We start from the raw sequence: 22,474 nt of genomic DNA, 5'->3' as shown, positions 1-22,474 counted from the left end.
CAATCCTTTCAACCGCGGGGTCTTCGTCGTTCCACAAGGAGCCAGAGATGGAGGAAGCCGGGCTGTGAACGGGAACCGGCCTTTGAAACGGGGAGTGAGGTTGCCCAGGGAAAGGCAAGTAGCTGCCGGGAGGGGTCACTTGAAAGATCCGGGAGTCAGAATTCCAGTTCGAGTGCGGCCGGGAATTCCGCAGCCAGAAGTCAACCATCTTGCAGAACCCCGTCCGAAAGGCGCATTCACCGAGGAGCTGACTGCATGAGAAGCAACGTGGCCTAACAGAAAGAGCGTGGGCCTGGGTTCTAATCCCAGCTGTCACCTACCTGCTTTGTGACCCTTAAATTCTCTGTGCCTCGGTTTCCTCATCTGTAAAATGCGTCCAACCCGATTAACCTGAATCTACCCCAGCTCTAAGAGTACTACTTGACTTGCAGGAAGTGTTTCATAAAAGGGAGAAGGAAGAGGAGGAGGAGGAGGAGGAGGAGGAGGAAGAGGCGAAGGTGGAGGACAGTGAGGAGAAAGAGGAGGAGGAGGAGAAAAAGGGGAAGGAAAAGGAAGAGGAGAGGGACAAGGATGAGGACAAGGTTGATACAAGCTGATCGGTCCGGGCGCAGTCCCTCCCCCGCGTGGGGCTCACAGTCTTAATCCCCATTTTACAGATGAGGGAACAGGCACAGAGAAGCCAAGTGATTTGCCTAAGGTCACACAAACAGACAAGTGGCAAAGTCAGAATTAAAACCCAGGTCCTTCTGACTCCCAGGCCCAGGCTCTATCCACTACACCACGCCGCTTCTCAGGCACGGAACGTCCTCCCTGTCCTGTAACGAACAGACCGCAGGTCTCCCCACATTTAGATCTTCTAGACTGTAAGCCCGTTGTGGCCAGGGATCGTCTCTCTATTGCTCAAATGTACTCTCCAAGCGCTCAGAACAGCGCTCCGCGCACAGTAAGCGCTCGATAAACACGACCGAATAAATCCCTTCTAAAATCCCGCTTTCCACGATGAACGTGCCAGCCCCCCGGAGCCGTACGGCCCCTCGGCCAACTCCGGCGCTCAGGATTTCTTACGCCCTCCTCAGATGCGTAGCCATCTGCTCCATTTCTTCTTACGCCCGTCTCCCCCGGGGAGACTTCGAGCGCCTTGCGGGGAGGGAACGTGTCACTCGGCTATTTGGTAGTTCCGAAAGACCTAGTACAGTGTCCCGCATCTGGTAGCCGCTCGGGAAACGCTCCTACTATTTCTAGGACTTCAAATAACTCCACCACCGTTTACGCCGAGTTCGGAAGCAAAACGAAGACCGCCGAAAGAATTGTTAGTCACGAGGCTGAAAGGCTAGGGACGCCATTCTCCGCCCCGTTAGCTCTACCACCGTCCCGCACCGGTCGGGCGGGTTTTCTCCCCCGTCCCCCCAGATCGACGCTCAGACTAGAGCTCGGAAACAAGTCGGCGTGGACCGCGACGCAGGCCTCCTCCCGACTGGCTGAGGCCCAGCTCCCCGGGGCTTGGAGAGCAAGGTCGACCCCGGCCAGCTGGTTAGCCCGTGGATCAAAAGAGCTCTGAAACAGAACCAGAAGGTCCATTCGAGCCAGCTCCGCACAATCCGCAAATATCGCCGCCCCCCCCCCCCCCCGCCACCCCGCTCTCGACAAGCCGCGTATCTCTGAAGCCGCGGGCTCCAGGGCCGAGGTTCAACTTGCTCATCGGCCCCCGGGGGAGGCTTCGGCAGACGGTCTCCCGTTCGGTGGGGGACGTTACAGATGTCAAATGGCAGCCCGACGAGTCTCAGTAGGTCAAATCAGAAACGCCCGTAACACCCGTCCCCGTCTCTTGGAGCGGAAAAGGGGACGCCGAAACTACGCCGCGATCAAATCGCCCGCCGTTTCCCAAAATCCGTCCCCGTCTTTCGGAGCCGAAAAGGGGGGTGGCTAAAGCTACGCCGGGATCGAATGGCCCGCCGCTCACCGAACTTTAGCATCCGATTTTCCCGAGACACGCCACTCCGTAAGCGGATCTGAAAAGGGACGGAGTCCTCTGACAGAGAGAGCTTTCCCAACGGCCCACCCTCCCCTCCTCTCCCTCGGGCCGACTTCCCTCCTTTAACCCCCGCTGGGAGCCTCGGCCGGATCTCTCCACGGCGCGCCTTTCTCGGGGCGAGGACTCAGTTCACGACACGAAGGTGAGCCGAGATGCCAAGAGACGTTTTTATTGCAAGCGCAGTGAGCAGAGAGAGGTGTTTGCCCCGCACGGAGAGGGATCGTAGAGGTCCGCCGAGGGCCGGGCGGTTCCCCGCCGGCCCTGCCGCCGGTCTCGCGGCCCGGTGGCTTTCAGGTGTACATCATCTCCGCCATGTGAGACATTTTCTTGGGGATGTACAAATAGTACTCCATGTAGCCCGACAGGTCTTCGATGGTCACATCGTCCACGTAGGCCCTGGCCTGCTCGGAACAGGATCGCGGGGAGCCGGCGGCCCCCAGGCCGGCCGGAGTTCTGCCGTGCAAAGACTGAGCGTAGTCCTCCAGGGGACCCCTCCTCTCCGCCGCCAAGGGCGGGACGTTCTGCAGGCCCGAAAAGGAATACACCTCCATGTCCTGCCACCGCTGACAGCGGCACTCCCGCCCCGCGCAGGCACACGGCCGGCCCCGGTTCAGCTCGGACACGGCCCGGAAGTCAGAGAGGTCACGGCCTCGAGAGGCCAGGGCGGAGGCCGGGGTCTCCCGGGGGCCCCCGCCGGCCGCGGGGCCGCCCGCCGGGGCCTCGGGGGCGGCTCCCGGGGGGTCGGAGGCGGCGAGGGGTGCCACGGGGTGTTCGCTCGGGCTGAACTCTTTAGGGGCGGGGATGCCCAGCCGGCCGCCGCCGCCGTCCGCGGGGTCGCTCTGGCTCTTGTGCTTGAGCCGGCCGCTGGGGGAAGAGGCTTTCGTGCCGCAGTGGATGAACTTCGGAGGGTGAAGGACGGGAGATTTGGAGCGCCGGCGCCGCTGGGTTCTCGCGGTTCCTCTGGAAGCTTTCCTCGTTGACCTGAGGGAGGGGGACACGCCGGGAGACGCTGAAACGGAAGGCTGACCTCCACGAGGCCGCACCACGGGGGGGGGGGGGACGCCGTCGGGAGGTGGGAGACGTCGGTGGAGCCCGTTAAGGGCAGGGGACGTGGCTGCTTATTGCTGCGTCTGGATCGTGTGGACCCGAGACACAAAATCCCTCCCCGATTCACTCATTCGATCGTATTTATTGAGCGCTGACCGGGTGCACGGCGCTGTACTAAGCGCTCGGAACGTACAACTGGGCAACGGATAAAGACAATCCCTGCCCAACGACGGGCTCGCGGTCTAAAAGGGGGAGACGGACGGTACAACAAGGCCCAGCTCTACTGCTGTCCCTGGGTTTGAACGGCAATATCGACCAGGGTCGGCTGGTTCGCCCCTGAATCGAAAGAGCTCCGAAACAGACCCAGAAGGTTCGATTCTCCCAAGCGCTTAGTACAGTGCTCTGCGCGCAGTAAGCGCGCAATAAATACGACCGTCTGCCGCCCGGGACACGACGCAAGCGCAGCGCCGGCCGGGCATCCCCAGCATAGGCTGCAGCTTTCCGAGGTTCAGCCAGGGCTTCGACTCCGTCGAGTTCGCTTTTTAGACATAAGCGAGAAAAGCATCCGGACGAAGGGGCGGGATGGAGGGTCGTACTCTTGGTTTCGGAAGAGAGAAAATGAAAGCGCGCTCACCCATGCCAGCTGTCTTTCGGGGCACACGCGGCTTTGGGTTTGGTCTCGTCTGGAGGCGTTCGGGCTGACGCTCGGACGCTCGTCCCCTCTCCGACGGGAAGGGAGGCCGTTGACCTGTGAGGCGAGGATAGAGGTTGGTGCTGGAGGACGCTGAGAGAGCAGGACTTTCGGGGGCTTTGGAAAAAGCCACTACCCGACCTGGGTCTGTTCATCACGGTCCCAAATTCAAGAGTGTGAGAAAGAACTCTAAGATAGGCATTCCGGCCAGGAAGTGATGTTTCAGAGGAACTGGGGAACCCGGTTACCCTCCCAGGGCTATGATTTGGCAATGGGCGGGGACCGTCTCTATCTGTTGCCGAACTGTAAATTCCAAGCGCTTAGTACAGTGCTCTGCACGTAGTAAGCGCTCAGTAAATAGTACCGAATGAATTTGGCTATAGTGCGTTCTCAAGCGGGCGGCAGGATCACGGTAGCAGGTGCCAATGGTCGGTTTGCCTTTCAAAGGGAACCAACTGCAAATATTTCATTCGTCCACTCATTCAGTGCTATTTATTGAGCGCTTACTATGTGCAGAGCACTGTACTGAGCGCTTGGAATGGACAATTCGGCAACAGATAGAGAGAATCCCTGCCCAATGACGGGCTCACGTTTAAAATTCACGGTTTACTGGAAAACGACCTGAAGCACCCGCAAACCGATCCCCCCCAACACACAAACGCTCACGGGGTGCTAACGACTATCGATAAGGGTGAGAGAAAGGGACATGGATGCAGGCGGCTTGAAGCAAACTTTAGAAGACTTTTCTCCTCTCCCACAACCTTTCTGAATTTCCCCATATGACAGAAGTCCGGGACTATTTCCCTTAAAAGAGAATTACCACGAGTTCCCTAAAAACCCTCATTTTCCAGAGCCCCGGAATTAAAGCAGAAATTCCTAACTAAAAATAGGCTCTGAAGCTTTTCAAGTCGTTCACCTAATCAAACCGGATCCCGTGCCCACGAAGCACACGAACGGTCTGAACTCTTATCTGTTGCCGAACTGTACATTCCAAGCGCTTAGTACAGCGCCCTGCGCATAGTGAGCGCTCAATAAATACTAGTGAATAGTAGTGGGCAAGCTAGAGCTGCAGTGTAGCCGATATTAAGAGACCGACCGATTTGGAACATGAACTTGCTCTGGATTAACTTCAGCTTTTAGGAAACCATCCGATCCTAATATTTATGATGCTTATTAAGCACTTACTCTGCGCTAAGCACCGAGGCAGACCCGGGGTTATTAGACCGGATACAGTCCCTGCCCCGCCGAGGGCTCAAAATCTATTTTGTCCCCATCTTACAGACGGGGAAACTGCAGCCCCGAGAATTTCAGGGATCCACCCAAGGTCCCGCGGCAGGCAGGGACAGAGCTGGGACTAAAACCCGAGCCTCCCGATTCCCCCAGCCTTTTATCGTGATTATGTTGTTTTCTCGTGGTTACGTTGTCTCGTTTTTGTCCGTCTGCCTCCCCCGATTAGACCGTAAGCCTGTCACTGGGCAGGGGTCGTCTCTATCTGTTGCCGAATTGTCCATTCCAAGCGCTTAGTCCAGTGCTCTGCACATAGTAAGCGCTCGATAAATACTATTGAATGAATGAATGGCTCGTCCCGCTTAATCAAACCGGAAATACTCTCATTAACCTCTCCTCAGAAGTGACTGATAAGGTTACTCTCCTGGTGAAAATTCTAATTCAAGACGTTGAGGCCACCGGGGGAGAATTTAGGGACACTGGGCCATAAAAGAGTATAACGCCTTGAGATAAACCATCATTCCCAGAATTTACCGGGCGGCCGCTCGGTGCGGTTGAACTGAAACCCGCTCCGAGTTTTTTAGCCTATCTTTCCCGGAAAAAAAACGTTCGGGTCTCTCCATTTCACCGAGGCGTTGGGTCTCGTTTAAAGTGGGCCGATGATATAAGGCCAGTAGGAATGTTTGATGTAATAGTCTCAATCTGCTTAGTCAGAGCAGTGATTCACCCTTTCCACTCCGTCCTGGCCTTCCTCGGTCCCTCCCCTGTCCGTTTTCTAGAGGACGAGGCCTCAGAGACCTCATCCGTTACGGTAGCGCCGTACTCCTGGAAGGCGATACCCTTCCAAGACCGAATCCGACGTCGCTCGGAGGCCGCTGACCGAAACCTTTTTAAAAAGGCCCCGGGTGTTATTTTTAGGAACGCCGAAGAGCTCTTAATAGCCCCGGCTTTCTACAGCAGCATGAAAGAATTGTATTCACTGAACTTTAACTTTCGGGGGGGAGAGGAAAAGGTCTTCTGAAGTTTCTTTCGAGCCCCCTCCCCACCCTCTGCACTTCCCCTTCCCCCTCCCCTCAGCACCGTGCTCATTTGTATATATGATTTATTACCCCATTTATTTTGTCAGTGAGGTGGCCATCCCCTTGATTCTGTTTATCGCGATTAAGTTGTCTCGTTTTTGTCCGGCCGTCTCCCCCGATTAAACCGCGAGCCCGTCACTGGGCAGGGATCGTCTCTGTCGGTCGCCGAATTGTCCATTCCAAGCGCTTGGGGCAGTGCTCTGCACATAGTAAGCGCTCCATTAATAGGACTGAATGAATGAAGAAAGCTTACGCTCACAATCAAGTTGTTTGCCACTTAGTGTTATGGTCCACCTGAAAGAACTCATTAATCATTCATTCATTCATTCGACAGTATCTACCGAGCGCTTCCTATGTGCAGAGCACCGTACTAAGCGCTTGGAATGAACAAGTCGGCAACAGATAGAGACGGTCCCCGCCGTCTGACGGGCTCACGGTCCGCTCGGGGGAGACGGACGGACGAGGACGATGGCGACGGACAGAGCCGAGGGGAAGGACGTCTCGTAAAAACGATGGCGACTAAATAGAATCGAGGCGATGTACATTTCATTAACAAAATAAAATAATAATGCAAGGACAGGTGGCACTACTATAGTTAATGAGTTTTTACGTAGACAGGAATCACATTTTATTAATCCAGGCTCCTCGAAGGACTACGTAACAAGGAATTCAGACTGTGACCACTTTGCTTTGATTCGATTCTCTTGCGTTGTACTGTCCCAAGCACTTAGGAGAGTACTCTGCACAGAAGTAAGCGCTCAATAACTACAATTCAACCAAACCACCCCGACTTCAGATCTGGAGCGAGCCCCAGTTGCTAATAAGCAGAGGGTCGCGCTCTGTGACCACTAAAGATTTACTGCTTCCGGGTCACCTCGGCTTGTTCCTAAATTGGGCTATCTGTTAAGCGCCTGCTATGTGCCGAGCACCGTACTAAGCGCTGGGGTGGATTCGCGGTAGTCAGGTCCCACCTGGGGCTCCTAGTCTAAGTAGGAGGGAGAACAGGTACTGAATCCCCAGGTGAGGAAACTGAGGCACAGAGAAGTAACTTGCGAGGCAGAGCCAGGATCAGAACCCGGTTCCTCTGACTCTGAAGTCCCTGCTCATTCATTCATTTAATTGCATTTGAGCGGTTACTGTGTGCCGAGCACTGTACTAAGCGCTTGGGAGAGCACGATATAACAACAAACCCGCCCTCAACGAGCTCACAGTCTGGGCCAAGTTGCTTCTCACGCACGGAAACACACAGCCTGCAAGCCCGGTGTCTTGCCAAATCAGGGTTTTTAAGTGATGGCGAGAGGATCCCCCGAACGGTCACCATCCTTCTGCCCTTCCGGGAGGAAGGTTCTCATTCTGGAAATAAAAGTGATTCAAGCAGCTCAGCCCTGCTGCAAGGCAGGTGCTCAGCGAGGTGTTCCTAGCTAAGCTTAGCTCAGCAAGCACAGGGTAAAGCACTTAAAATTCCACGGTCGTCATCTCCTTTGTAAGACGGGGTTCCCCGTCTGCGCGTGTGTGGGGGCAACTGATCGCGGAGGGAACTCCTCCTTTCTCGGAGGAAGGAATCCACGTCTACGTTTTGCCGGTTCCTCTACTGCTGACAAAATGCCAAAGAGGCGTTTAACGGCGGTCAGTAGGGGCAAGGTGCTTAGCGGAGTATCACGAAGGCAGCAGACACCGCACCCCGGAGAAATAACTGGGGTGACCGGTCAAGCGCAGCAAGACCGAAGAGTGGGATCGGGAAGGGCTGGGATTCAAACGTACCTGTTTTGAAAGCACAAAGCTTCTGGGGGCACCACAGTGGGAAACGTTACGGTGGTACTACTACTAATAATAATAATAATAATAATAGTGGTATTTGTTAAGTGCTTACTGTGTGCCAGGCACGGCCAGGCAGAGTAAACTTGTAGATACAAGCAAATTGGATTGGACACGGTCCCTGTCCCACATGAGGCTCACGGTCTTAATCCCCATTTTAGAGATGAGGAAACCGTGGCACAGAGAAGCTAAATGCCCCAAGTCACACAGCACACAAGAACGGTGCTTGGCACATAGTAAGCGCTTAACAGATACCATAATTATTATTATTATTATGAAGTATTGGAGCTGGGATTAGAACCCAGGTCCTTCTGACTCCCAGGCCCGGGCTCTATCTCATTATAATAACTAACTGTGGTATTTGTTAAGCGCTCACTATATGCCACTGTACTAAGCGCTGGGGTAGATACAAGGTAATTAGGTTGGACACGGTCCCTGTCCCCTATAGGGCATACAGCCCGAATCCCCATTTTACAGATGAGGCAACTGAGGTGCAGAGAAGCGACCTGTCCAGGGTCACACAGCACACGAGTGGCAGAGGCGGAACTGGAACCCGGGTCCTTCTGACTCCCGGGCCTGTGCTCTATTCTTCCCCTTCCCCTCAGTACTGTTGTGATTTGTATATATTATTGATTACCCTGTTTGTTAATGAGGTGTCCATCCCCCTGATTCTATTCATCCTGACGATGCCGTCCTGTTTTGGTTTTGTTTCTGTTTTGCTCTGCTGTCCGTCTCCTCCCTTTAGACCGTGAGCCCGTCACTGGGCAAGGACTGTCTCTCTGCTGCCCAAGTGTCCGTTCCAAGCGCTTAGTACGGTGGTCTGCACACAGTGAGTGCTCAATAAATACTACTGAATGAATGACTATCCTCTAGGCCACCCTGCTTCCTCTGAAGAGTTAAAAAGGAAAAAGTCATCTACCCGGGAGTCAGGAGACCTGGGTTCTAATCCGCCCTGCCCCTGACCTGCTGTTGTGACCTTAGGAAAGGCAGTTGGTTGGACCTCAGTTTCCTCCTTTGCAAAATGGGGAAAACCTCCCTCGAGACCCAGGGACTGTCCGAGCTGACTGTACAATGTTTGGCACCTAGTAATAATAATGTGGGTATCTGTTAAGCGCTCACTCTGTGCAGGGCACTGTTCTAAGCGCCGGCGTAGACATAGGGTCATCAGGTTGTCCCACGTGAGGCTCACAGTTAATCCCCATTTTACAGATGAGGGAACTGAGGCACAGAGAAGCAAAGTGACTCGCCCACAGTCACACAGCTGACAAGCGGCAGAGCCGGGACTCGAACCCATGACCTCCGACTGCCAAGCCCGGGCTCTTTCCACTGTGCTTTAACAAATACCACTGTTATATAAAAATGTGGAACGCCTCCTGATGTGAGCTGGTTGGGGGCAGAAGACGCCGCACAAATGAAAACGCCAAGGCACGGGCTCTCGAACAGCAGCTGGCCTGCAAGCGCACCAATTGCTCTCACCAGAGAGTCCAAGATTACTGATCTCGGTGGCCGGACCCTACTGACCAAAGGTCTCCGTCGTGACTGGCTCACCACGGAGTCCGCGTCGGGGCCCGAAATCAAGTCCGCGGGGCTTATGCAGATTTCTGCTGGGGCAGAGCCAAGTTAATCGGGTCAGGGACAGTCCCCCGCCCCGCATGGGGCTTCCCAGTCTAAGTAGGAGGGAGAAGAGGTACCGACTCCCCATTTTGCAGATGAGAAAAACGAGGCCCAGGGAAGTGAGGCGACTTATCCAAGGTCACACGGCAGGCCGGCGGCGGAGCCGGGATTAGAGCTCAGGTCCCCTTGCTCCCAGGTCCACGCTTTATCCACGGGGCCACGCCGCTTCGCAAGATCATTTCAGGGACTGATCTCGGAGCGTCCTCGGGTCTTAAAGGGTAACGATGCCCCTACTAGATGATCTCTCAAGACGCATTTTCCTTGCCACTCACAATCCGAGACGACGAGAACGACCGATCCCGGAACTCCGGATCTTTGAGGAGCGTACGTACGCCCGGGAGGCCAAGTCAGACGGGACTTTGAAGTCTCCCTGTTCGAATCCATGCTACCTCTCTCTTAGTTCTTTCGCTCTGAAGAGAAATCAGGAAGCGCCCGGCAGTATAACGTTCCGTTACTGGGCAGGGATCGTCTCTTATCTGTTGCCGGACTGCACGTTCCAAGCGGTTGGTACAGTGCTCGAGAAATACTACTGAATAACATCCGGGTTGACATCTCCCAAGACAAACGGAAGAGCCTTTTCCTAGAGAAGAGGGGGCTCTTCAGAGAAAGAGGGTTCTCAAAACAACACCGCCCGCTGGCCTAGGGCACTCGGACGCAACTACGCTGCGGTCGCCCTGGACCGCGAAATTCTCGCACGCAATGTGCGGCACCCCTGCCCTCCCTCTTTCTCGTTGCACCCCCTGCCCTGGGGGAACCCAGCTGACTGGTAGGGGCACGAGCGGGTAGGTGACCTGACGCGTCGGCGGCACTAGAATCAACTCCTTCGGGCCGGGGTTCTGAGCCCAAAATGATAACTGTATCTGTTAAGTCCTTACCGGGCACTGTACTAAACGCTGGGGTGGATACGAGCAAATAACAATCATGATGGCATTTCTTAAGCGCCTGCTATGTGCAAAGCACCGTTCTAAGCGTGATCAGGTTGTCCCGCGTGGGGCTCGCGGTCTTGATGAGGTAACTGGGGCGCAGAGATGATACGCGACCTGCCCAAAGTCACGCAGCCGACGGGTGGCCGGGCCGGGATCTGAACACACGACCCCTGACTCCCAAGCCGAGTCGGGTTGGACCCGGTCCCACACGGGGCCCACGGTCTTGATCGCCGTTTTACAGACGAGGTCACCGAGGCACAGAGAAGCGAAGGGACTGGCCCCGGGCCGCACGGCGGACAAGTGGCGGAGCCGGGACTAGAACCCGTGACCTGCTGACTCCCAGGCCGGGGCTCTAGCCACTGGACCGCGCTGCTTCTCTAGCCTCACGAGCGGGTTACGCCCTGTCCTTTAGGAAGGCAGATGAATCCACCCGTCGGGTGTTTACTCACCCCGCCGCGTCCACTCTCAGCTTCTTGAAAGCAGTCTGCAGGCTCTCCTCTTCCGCGTCCTTGGCTTCGGATTTCATGGTGGGACGCGTTACGGTGTCACAGGTGGTCGTTGTTAACGCTGAGGAGGAAACGGAGAAAATTAAATGGAGAGAGAAAACACCGGCAGGTGCCAGGTGATGCTCTCGGGCACCTTCCAATCCGGCAAAATAAAGGCGGGTCGGATTTCAAAACGGGCAGGTTCGGCGTCGGGAGGTGGATTTTAATCCCTCGGGAGAAAAAACTGAAGCGACGTAAAATCCACTTCTTGTTCAATCGGATTTACTGAGCGCTCACTGTGCGCAGAGCTCTGTGCTAAGCGCTCGGGAGAGGACGATGCAACAGTAAACAGACGCGTCCCCCGCCCACAACGAGTTTGCGGTCTAGACTGTGAGCCCCGTGGGAGACTGGGACCGTGCCCGAACGGACTGTCTAAATAATAACGATAATGGTGGCATCCGTTAAGCGCTTACTATGTGCAAAGCACTGTTCTAAGCGCTGGGGGGATACGAGGTGATCGGGCCGTCCCACGTGGGGCTCGCGGTTTTAATCCCCATTTTACAGGTGAGGTCGCTGAGGCCCAGAGAAGTTAAGCGACTGGCCCAAAGTCACACAGCTTCCACCGCCATACTCGGCGTAACGCTTCGGCAAGTAGGAAGCACGTTATAAATACCATCACCGTTGATTATTATTACCGTTATCACGGTGGCCGAACGAGGCTGAGCTTGCGGTGTCGCTCCCTCGTCGGTTAAAATACCGAAACAAATCACTCGCCCCTCTCCTTGCTTTCCACTCGCTAACGGCACAACCTCCTCCCAGCTGATACAATCATCTCCCCCCTCGGGAACAAACGGCTAGAGGTTTTACGGGAGACCACGCTTTCATTCCAGGGGCCGCCACCTGCCTCGTTTCGCCCGTTTGAAAATCCTTCCGATTCCAGGAGAGTGTGGCCTTTCCCCCTACCGTCCTCTCGAAGCTCCGAGTCCAGTGAAAATAAAATTGAGAGCGAGAACAGCGGCAGGTGCAAGTTGATGCTTTCGGGCATCGCGATCGAAACGACGGTAAATAAAAACAGCCTTCCAAACGACTAGGAGATGCTGCTCATTATTAAGCCAACGGTACAGCGAGAGGGTTGAAAACACATCTGGGGTTTCCGCTGACTTTAAAGCACTCATTCTTACTTGACGATCCGGATCAAGATGCCGTTCTACGTCCTTGGAACTTCCCTCTAGGCAAACGACGGTCTACCGAGGCCCTTCTTAGGGGTTTAAAGGTTTAGAGGTGAGCAAGAGGCCAGGTTTATTTCGGCTTTAAGCACCTCCCCTCTTCTAACTTCGAGGTGCTTTGCCTGACTTGAATAGAGTGCTGGGGCCCATCTGAATTTAGTTTCGATAATAACTGCTGGATCCAATTAGCAGCGACTGGGCCCCCAGCTAGCACTAGAGTGAGACTGCCTCGAAAAACTGCCTGGCGACTTTATTTTCCCTAAACGATTGACTTTTGACTTTCTGGGGGGTTTTCCTCTTGTCGAGGTCCGTTCGCCCCCACGTCGTCGATCGCCCGCCCTTTATCTAGACAGAACTAAACACCCCGGTTTCGTGTACCCCAGTAACCGGGTTCGGCAATAACCGAAGAAATAAATAACTGAACAGTAAACAGTCCTCGGTGGACTGGCCCCAGATACGCCTGGGGGATGCCAAATCAATAACAACAACGATAATGTTGGGATGTGTTAAGCGCTCCCTATGCGCAGAGCACCGTTCTAAGCGCTGGGGGAGATCCAGGGTCATCGGGTCGTCCCACGTGAGGCTCACAGTCAATCCCCATAAAACAGAGAAGGTAACTGAGGCACAGAGAAGTGAAGTGACTCGCCCACAGTCACCCAGCTGCCAAGCGGCAGAGCCGGGACTCGAACTCACGACCTCTGACCGCGAAGCCCAGGCTCCTTCCACTGAGCCACGCCGCCACCGTTCCGGCTAACAAGCTCCCCGGAATCACAAAACGGCAACATTTTCTTTGAGCCGGGCACACCGGCGGTGATTACTATTGTAATGGTGGTATTCGTTGAGCCCCCTCCCGGGACCGAGCACTGCTCTGAGCGCTCGGCACCGTTCGGCTCAACGGATACCATCGTCGTCGTCATTCCCCTGGCGGCTTCCGGCGACGTCTCGGAAGAGAGCCGAAGTGATATCCGGAGGGACACCCCGATCCCGCGGAGAGGGGACAGAAGGGCCCACACACGGGAGGACGCGCGCGCGGGCCTACGCGCGCGCAGGCACCACAAACGGGGAATTGTTCAAGCGCAGAATAGACGGTTTGACGTACCTACTCTCCCCCGCCCCCCATCCCGCCCCCAGCTCTCTGAAGCAGCGCCTCTGTTCTTCGACGTCCTCTGTCCGTCTTCCTCGGCGATGGTCGGATGCTATTATGAGGCAGCTGCCGTTCCAAACGTCGCGATGGGGAAGGGGGGCTGGGAAAAATCCGTCACAGCGTTGGCCGCTCTGTTTAAGGCAGGCAGAATCAAGGACCGCCGCTGTTCCTCACCCCAAGCTGGGCGCCGAACCAGAAAATCTAACTCTCGACCGCCACGTTAGAGAGATCCGCCTCCTTCGCTCGGGATTGACCGAAGAAGAGTCCGAGACAGAGTCCCGAGCGAAAACCCGGTGAGGAGACGTCACTCCGTTCTCACTCTTCGGCTGACCCGCGCTGTCTTTCCCCCGGTACGAATTCTGAAGGTGTTCGTGGACACATCGCCTTAGTTGCCACCAACTTGTTGGAGAAGCAGTAATCCCAGCGCTCTAATTTAGAGCTGGGAAAACCGAGATGTAGCAATATTAGGAAATTCCACCTTCATCAGAGTACAAGAAATGTCATTTCTGGTCATACCAAAGGCTCCTCCGCTTTCATTCATTCAGTAGTATTTACTGAGCGCTTACTATGTGCAGAGCACTGGACTAAGCGCTTGGGATGAACAAGTCGGCAACAGACAGAGACGGTCCCCGCCGTTTGACGGGCTTACCGCGTGTGTAGCAACGGCAGCCAGATTCTCGAAGGAACAGCGGACTCCCTCCTGGCCATCCACCCTAATGTTTAGGGCTACGTGGCTCGGTGGAAAGAGCCCGGACTGGGGACTCAGAGGTCATGGGTTCAAATCCCGGCTCCGCCGCCCATCAGCCGTGTGACTGTGGGCAAGTCACTTCACTTCTCTGGGCCTCGGTTCCCTCAACTGTAAAACGGGGATTAAGACCCGTGAGCCCCACGTGGGACGACCTGATCACCCTGTATCCTCCCCAGCGCTTAGAACGGTGCTTTGCACGTAGTAAGCGCTTAACAAATGCCATCATTATTATTATCTTTCTCCTCTACATCTTTAACAGTCCCCCAAGTAACCCATTATGGACAGAACCTACAGGTGTTTCCCCCCCCTTCCCTTCACCTCAGCTAAGCCCCCTTTCCCTCTGCTCTCCCCTCCGCACTGTGCTCATCTGTATATATTAATTATTTATTACCCCATTTATTTTGCTAATGAGGTGTCCCTCCCCTTCATTCGATTTATCGTGATAACGCTGTCTCGCTTTTGTTCCGTTCCGTTTCGCTCTGCCGTCCGTCTCCCCCGATTAGACTGCGAGCCCGGCGTCGGTCTCTATCTGCTGCCGAACTGTCCGTTCCAAGCGCTCGGTCCAGCGCTCCGCACGTAGTAAGCGCTCAAGGAATACTACCGAATGAATGAATTTATCTTTTAAGTCCAAGCCCGGCCGAATGTGAAGTGTAACGGCCGGGGGCTCCAGGAGCGGCGGGGATTTGGCGACCATCGCTCAGGGCCCGACGCAGGGGCGCTCGACGGGATTGGCTGGTGGCGTGGGTTTTCTCAGAAAGGTCCGCTTCGAAGGCTGTTACTATTTACAGGAATGTAATAATAATGATGATGATGACGATGGCATTTGTTAAGCGCTTACTACGTGCAAAGCGCTGTTCTAAGCGCGGGAGAGGATACGAGGTGATATTCAGGTCGTCCCACCTGGGGCTCACGGTCTTCATCCCCGTTTGACAGACGGGGGGAACTGAGGCACAGGGAAGCGGAGTGACTTGCCCGGAGTCACCCAGCTGACAAGCGGCTGAGCTGGGATTTGAACCCATGACCTCTGACTCCCAAGCCCGGCCTCTTTTCGCCGAGCCTCGCTGCTTCTCTGTAGTTCCCCCAAACCTCGACCTGAATAACTGAGGCTGGAAAAGGCAACGGGAAGGGTCCGTCGTGCATTTTTTTTCCCGAAACAGAAGACGGGGAGGTATCTGTTAAGCGCTTACTAGGGGCCAGGCACTGTTCTGAGCACTGGGGAAGATACAAGGTGATCAGGTTGTCCCAAGAGCGGCGGCGGGGCCTAGGAGTTAGGGAACCTGGGTTCCAATCCCGATTCTGCCGCTTGCCAGCTGTTGGGCCTGGGACAAGCCGCTTCACTTCTCTGGGCCTCAGGTTTCCTCCTCCGTGAAACGGGGGTTCGATTCCCGCTCTCCCCCCCGCCCCCCCGGCTTAGGCCGTGAGTCCCCTGTGGGACGGGGACCGCGTCCGGACCCCGTTACCCTCTATGATAATGTCGGCATTTGTTAAGCGCTTCCTATGTGCAGAGCACTGTTCTAGGCGCTGGGGCAGGTACGGGGTCATCAGGCTGTCCCACGGGAGGCTCGCGGTTAATCTCCATTTTCCAGATGAGGTCACCGAGGCCCGGCGGAGGGACTCGCCCACAGCCACCCGGCTGCCAAGCGGCGGAGCCGGGATTCGAACCCATGACCTCGGACTCCCAAGCCCGGGCTCTTTCCACCGAGCCGCGCCGCTTCCCCGTCTCCACCGCCGAGAAGTGGCCACGCGGTAGGCGCTTCAGCACCACCGGTTTTATCACTAGCTTCCTCAGACGATTCAACTTCTCCCTAGGCTTCTCAGGACCTGGGGGGGGGTTTTCTCGGACGACTAGGGGCCGAGTGCTTACAAGAATTCAGAAGAGGTAAATTCCTCGTTTCCTCTTTATGTCTGAGGGAAACGCTAGCGGGGGGACACGTGCCTTCGTGAGCGCCACGGAGGACCGGCTGACCACAGACCCCGGACGCCTCACCGAATCCGACGTTTCCCCGTCAGCCGTGATGAAAACCTCTCGTTTAGACGCGAAAGCTTCGAAAGCAAGCTCGCCCTCTGGACCGTAAGAACGTGTCCCGTCTCCCGCCTCCGCTGTACCGTACTCTCCCGAGTGTTTAGCACAGTGCTCTACCTCCAGTACGTGCTCGAGCCGCGTGGTCAAGTGGCAGGAGGCCGGGCTTGGAGGGCGGGGGGGGCGTGGGTTCTAATCCCGGCGCCGCCACCCGCCTGCTGTGTGACCTTGGGCGACTCCGCTTTATCTCACCTCTAAGACGGGGATTAGGACGGCGAGCCCTACGTGGGACACCCTGATTAGCCTGTAATGATAACGTTGGCATCTGTTAAGCGCCTACTATGCGCCGAGCGCCGTTCTAAGCGCTGGGGGAGATCCAGGGTCATCGGGTGGTCCCAGGCGAGGCTCCCAGTCTTCATCCCCAGGGGACAGATGAGGGAACTGAGGCCCAGCGAAGTGACCGGCCCACAGTCACCCGGCTGCCAAGCGGCAGAGCCGGGATTCGAACCCATGACCTCGGACTCTTTCCATTGAGCCACGCTGCTCCCCAGCCACCCCAGCGCTTAGAACCGTGCTTAGCCCAGATCCCATCGTTATTGATAAATGCCACCGATCGACCTAAGTAGGAGGACAGGCACTGTACTTTGCCGAGCGCTCAGCACAGTGTCCTGCACACAGAATAATAATGTTGGCATCTGGTAAGCGCTTACTATGTGCAGAGCACTGTTCTAAGCGCTGGGGGAGACACAGGGGAATCGGGTCGTCCCACGTGGGGCTCCCACTCCTCATCCCCATTTTCCAGATGAGGTCACCGAGGCCCAGAGAAGTGAAGTGACCGGCCCACAGTCCCACCGCTGGCAAGTGGCAGAGCCGGGATTCGAACCCATGACCTCTGACTCCCCAGCCCGGGCTCTTGCCACTGATCCACGCTGCTCCCAAACAGGAAGGAATGAAGGAGTGAACCGAGTCCCCATTTTACAGATGAGGATCCGATTATCTCGGGTCCCCCACGGGGCCTGGATATATATCAGTCGAACCTCTTTACGGGGCCATTACTCCGGGCGGGGCACTGTACTGGACCCCTGGGAGAGCACAATACAACAGAGTCGGTAGACACGTTCCCTGACCACAAGGAGCTAACAGTCTGGAGGGGGAAGAGACATTAAAATAAAGTAAAGATCCGTCCACAAGGGCCGCGGGGCGAGCGGAGGGTACAAATCCAAGAACGACGACGAGGCGGAAGGGGAAATACGGCACCAAACAACTACTGCAATTATTATTCGTTCGTTCGGTCGTATTTATTGAGCGCTTGCTGTGGGCACAGCACTGTAATAATAACGATGTTGGTATTTGTTAAGCGCTTACTATGTGCAGAGCGCTGTACTAAGCGCTGGGGGAGACACAGGGTCGTCGGGTCGTCCCACGGGAGGCTCCCAGTTAATCTCCATTTTACAGATGAGGGAACCGAGGCCCAGAGAAGTGAAGCGACTTGCCCACGGTCCCCCGGCTGACGAGTGGCAGAGCCGGGATTCGAACCCGTGACCTCTGACTCCCGAGCCCGGGCTCTTTCCACTGAGCCGTGCCGCTTCTCTGTACTAAGCGCTTGGAAGGCACAGCAGATAGAGACAAGACCGGGATTACAATCACCCTCATCACGGCCTCGCTGGAGGGTGGACGTTTTCATTCATTCATTCAATAGTATCTATTGAGCGCTTACTATGCGCAGAGCACTGTACTAAGCGCTTGGAAGGCACAGCAGATAGAGACCAGCCCGCGATTACAATCACCCTTATCAGGGACTCGCTCGAGGGTGGACGTTTGCATTCGTTCAGTCAACAGTATCTATTGAACGCTTACTGTGTGCAGAGCACTGTACTAAGCGCTTGGCAGCGTGGCTCGGTGGAAAGAGCCCGGGCTCGGGAGTCAGAGGTCACGGGTTCGAAGCCCGGCTCTGCCACTCGTCAGCCGGGTGACCGTGGGCAAGTCGCTTCACTTCTCGGTGCCTCGGTTCCCTCATCTGTCAAATGGGGATTAACTGGGAGCCTCCCGTGGGACGACCCGATGACCCTGTATCTCCCCCAGCGCTTAGAACAGTGCTCTGCACAGAGTGAGCGCTTAACAAATACCGACATTATTATTATTATTACAGCAGATAGAGACAAGACCGTGATTCCAATCACCCTTATCAGGGCCTCGCCGGAGGGGGGACGTTTTCATTCATTCGTTCACTCAACGGTACTTATTGAGCGCTTACTGTGTGCAGAGCACTGTACTAAGCGCTTGGAATGGACAATTCGGCAACAGTCGGAGACGATCCCTGCCCAGTGACGGGCTCGCAGTCCATACCGAGGATAATCGGCTTCTCCTCTGTAAAACGGGGATGCGGTCCGTTCGTTCCATCCATTGTACTTATTAAGCGCTTTCTGTGGGCAGGCCACTGTACCGAGCGCCTGGCAAAGTACGATACCTGTCCTCCCTCCTCCTTTGGCCAGTCGGCGGAACTGATTCACGTGCTCGGGATGTGCAATTCGGCGACAGATAGAGACTCTGATCACAGTCGCTATTATCGGGGTCTCGCCAGAGGGCGGACGGTATCGTCAACGGGCAGGGACCGTCTCTATCTGTTGCCGATCTGTCCATTCCAAGCGCTTAGTACAGTGCTCTGCCCGTAGTAAGCGCTCAATAAATACGACTGAATGAATACCAAGGGGCCCGCAGAGCTCTCATCTAAACACACCCGTCGATCGGTGCTCACCGTCTGCCGAGCACCGTGCTGAGCACTCGGGAGAGGACGCCGTGACGGAAGCGGAACAGTGCTCGGCGGCACATAGTAAGCTCTTGATACCGTAATTATTATTATTTATTGTTATTATCATCGCCGCCCCGCCGGGGGTCACCCCAGAGAAGTCGAGCTGCCCCGGGGGCCACCCCGGGGCCCGGTGGGTGCGAGCCGGGGTACCGAGCGCCTCGGCCTCCCCGTCGGAAAAATCGGGATTCACCCATTCATTCGCTCGTATTTATCGAGCGCTTACTACGTGCAGAGCACCGTACTAAGCGCTTGGAACGGGCAATTCGGCCACAATGCGGGATGAAATAACGGCTGTTCCCCTCGGTCTTGTGGGCCCGGGGCCGTGCCCACCCTGATCGTGTTGCATCTACCCCCGCCCTCAGCCCGGGGAACCCGCGAACTCATCCCGGCTCCGCCGCTTCTCTGCCGTGTGTGACCTTGGGCGAGTCGCTTCACCTCTCGGGGCCTCGGTTCCCTCATCTGGAAAATGGGGATTGAGCCCGAGAGCCCCACGGGGGACAGAGACTGGGTCCAACCTGATGAGCTTGGGGGAGAGAAGCGGCGAGGTTCAGTGGCAAGAGCCCGGGCTCGGGAGTCAGGGGTCGTGGGTTCGAATCCCGGCTCTGCCACTTGGCAGTTGGGTGGCTGTGGGCAAGTCACTTCTCTGGGCCTCAGTCACCTCATCTGTCAAATGGGGATGAAGACTGAGCCTCACATGGGCCCACCTGATGACCCTGTATCTTTCATTCAATAGCATTTATTGAGCGCTTACTATGTGCAGAGCACTGTACTAAGCGCTTGGGATGAACAAGTCGGCAACAGATAGAGACGGTCCCCGCCGTTTGACGGGCGCACGGTCTAATCGGGGGAGACGGACGGACGAGAACGATGGCGATAAACAGCGTCGAGGGGTAGAACGTCTCGTAAAAACCGATGGCGACTAAACAGAATCGAGGCGATGTACAATTCATTAACAAAATAAATCTCCCCCGGCGCTTAGAACAGTGCTCTGCACATAGTCGGCGTTTAACAAATACCAACATTATTATGATATTAAGAATTGAATATAACTATAAACAGACACGCTCCCGACCCACAGCAAGATTGCAGTCTGGGGGTGGCGGGGAGATGGGTATCAATATAAATAAAATTACAGATATGTACATAAATTCTGAGCACTGTACTAAGCGCTTGGGAGAGTACAAAATAAAAACGAGCTTCCAATCTAGAGCGGGGGAGACGGACAGTAACAGAAATAAATAAAATTACAGATAGGGGTGTGGGGCTGGGGGGGGGGGGATGAAGAAAGGGAGCGAGTCAGGGCGACGCAGAAGGGAGTGGGAGAAGGGGAAAGGGCGGCTTAGTCAGGGAAGGCTTCTGGGAGGAGGTGGGCCTTCAGTAAGGCTTTGAAGGGGTGTGCAGAGCACTGTACTAAGCACTTGGGAGAGCGCTCGTTGCGAGCAGGGAACGTGTCAAGTTTGCTGTTGCAGTGTATTCTCCCAAGCGGCCAATCGAGCACTGTACTAAGCGTTTGCTGTACTAAGCGTTCGGGAGACAGCTCGTTGTGGACGGGCAATCCGTCGGTTGTTGTAGTTGTGTCCTCTCCCAAGCGCTTAGCCGAGCACTGTAATAAGCGCTTGGGAGACGGCTCGTTGTGCAAAGGGAATGGGTCAGTGTGTTGATGTAGTATCCTCTCTCAAAGGTTTAGTGGGGCACCGTACTAAGTGCTCGGGAGACGGCTCGTGGTGGGCAGGGAATGTGTCAGGTCTGCTGCTGGGGTGTCCTCTCCCAAGCGCTTAGGTCAGGGCTCTGTGCACAGTGAGGGCTCAATGATAATAATGCTGGTATCTGTTAAGCGCTTCCTATGCGCAGAGCACCGTTCTAAGCGCTGGGGGAGATCCGGGCTCATCGGGTGGTCCCTCGTGAGGCTCCCAGTCTTCATCCCCATTTGACGGATGAGGGAACCGAGGCCCGGAGAGGCGAAGTGACTTGCTCACAGTCACCCAGCTGCCAAGTGGCAGAGCCGGGATTCGAATCCGTGACCTTGGACTCCCAAGCCCGGGCTCCTTCCACTGAGCCACAAGAGAGGCAGATAATAATAATGTTGGCATCTGTTAAGCGCGTCCTATGCGCAGGGCACCGTTCTACGCGCTGGGGGAGAGATACAGGGGAATCGGGTGGTCCCTCGTGAGGCTCAGAGTCTTCATCCCCATTTGACAGATGAGGAAACCGAGGCCCAGAGACGCGAAGTGACTTGCCCACGGTCACACAGATGAAGCCTGCGAGCCTCACGGGGGGCCACCTGATGACCCTCTATCCGCCCCAGCGCTTAGAACAGGGCTCCGCACACAGTAAAAAAAAAAAAATCCCAACATTATTATTCTTGTGATGAAGAGAGGGCAGGAGGAGTGTGAGTCAGCGTGGCTCGGTGGAGAGAGCCCGGGCTGGGGAGTCAGAGGTCATGGGTTCGAATCCCGGCTCTGCCCCTTGTCAGCTGTGGGACTGTGGGCAAGTCACTTCGCTTCTCTGGGCCTCAGTTCCCTCCTCTGGAAAATGGGGATGAAGCCTGGGAGCCTCACGTGGGACAACCTGACGACCCTGTCTCTCCCCCAGGGCTAAGAACGGTGCTCTACACATAGTAAGCGCTTAACAAATACCAACATGATTATTATTATTATTTCTTGCCACCCTAATCACTCTTATCCTGCCCTCTATTCAGAAGAAGAAGAAGAAGAAAGGCTCCCTGACGGTTGCGGGGCCTCGGGGCGCGAGGCGCCGGAAAGGGCGGGAAAAGGGCGCAGGGCGGATCCAACCGCTCCCAACCGGACCGGACCGGCTGCGGGGGGGGGGGGGGGGGCCGGCGCGAGCCGGGGCGTCCGCGCATGCGCCGCGCGCGAGAGCAAGCCCCCCCCCCCCGCCGCGCATGCGCCGGCGCGCGAGAAGGCGCGAGGCCGGGAGGGTCGCCGCCCACCCCCCCCACCGCGCGCGCGCCCCCCGGCCTGAGGAGACCGCGACGCCGCCCCCCTCCGCCGCCCACTCACCCGCTCCCGCCGGCGGCCCCTCCGCCCGGCCGCTCGTCCGGCCCCTCCGCCGCCGCCGGCCCGCCCGGATGCCGAGCGGCGCAGGACGCCCCGGGGCCGTCAGGCCGGGCCCACTGCGCCTGCGCGGCACGGGAGGGGACCCCACCCCCTCAACCGCCGCCCGTCACTCCGCAGCGCGCAGGCGCCGCCCGGCGCCCGCCCCCCTGCACGTGCCGTGACGTCACGTCCTGTTATTCTCTCTGACTTCCGCGGGGAGGGGGCGGGGCCCCTTCCGCTCCTGCCTCGGTGATCGGGTCTCCCTGCATTTCCCCCCCCTCCCCCCCCGGTCTCCATGGAGACGAGGCTCGGGTCCTTTCGTGGGGTCCGGGGTCTCCATGGAGACGGGACTCGGATGCCTTAGCTGTATCCGGGGGTCTCCATGGAGACGGGGCTCGGACCCTTTTGCTGCCTCCGGGGTCTCCATGGAGACGAGGTTCGGATGCCTTCGCTGTCTCCGGGATCTCCATGGAGACGGGGCTCGGACCCTTTTGC

General features: G+C 56.4%; 1 protein-coding gene across 4 annotated transcripts; it reads right to left on the bottom strand.

The window, feature by feature from the left end:
* Positions 1-2,175: 2,175 nt before the first annotated feature.
* OSER1 (oxidative stress responsive serine rich 1) lies at positions 2,176-22,116 on the bottom strand. 4 transcript variants are annotated; one of them, XM_029070981.2, is made up of 4 exons: positions 21,944-22,116; positions 10,941-11,058; positions 3,714-3,827; positions 2,176-3,013 (listed from the first exon to the last, which is right to left on the bottom strand). In XM_029070981.2, the coding sequence occupies exons 2-4, from the start codon at positions 11,015-11,017 to the stop codon at positions 2,323-2,325; spliced, it is 882 nt and encodes a 293-aa protein (XP_028926814.1). In that variant the 5' UTR covers positions 11,018-11,058; positions 21,944-22,116; the 3' UTR covers positions 2,176-2,322. The 4 variants fall into 4 exon arrangements, with proteins under 4 accessions (XP_028926814.1, XP_007660742.1, XP_007660739.1 ...); XM_007662552.4 differs by lacking the exon at positions 21,944-22,116 and adding an exon at positions 13,302-13,872; XM_007662549.4 differs by lacking the exon at positions 21,944-22,116 and adding an exon at positions 12,158-12,648.
* Positions 22,117-22,474: the final 358 nt, after the last annotated feature.

Source organism: Ornithorhynchus anatinus, chromosome 8 (assembly GCF_004115215.2).
Source record: "Ornithorhynchus anatinus isolate Pmale09 chromosome 8, mOrnAna1.pri.v4, whole genome shotgun sequence".
Classification (NCBI taxonomy): Eukaryota; Metazoa; Chordata; class Mammalia; order Monotremata; family Ornithorhynchidae; genus Ornithorhynchus; species Ornithorhynchus anatinus.
The sequence above is the reverse complement of the archived record's forward strand: the minus strand, read 5'-3'. Positions and strand labels throughout refer to the sequence as shown.

What these genes read in the sequence shown, in the direction of transcription:
- OSER1 (XM_029070981.2), bottom strand. Translation starts at nt 11,017, where the DNA reads ATGAAATCCGAAGCCAAGGACGCGGAAGAGGAGAGCCTGCAGACTGCT. An exon ending in CTGAGAGTGGACGCGGCGGG is followed by an intron (nt 3,828 to 10,940) that starts GTGAGTAAACAC and finishes CTCGCCTCACAG; the next exon opens with GTCAACGGCCTCCCTTCCCG. An exon ending in CCGAAAGACAGCTGGCATGG is followed by an intron (nt 3,014 to 3,713) that starts GTGAGCGCGCTT and finishes CCCCTCCCTCAG; the next exon opens with GTCAACGAGGAAAGCTTCCA.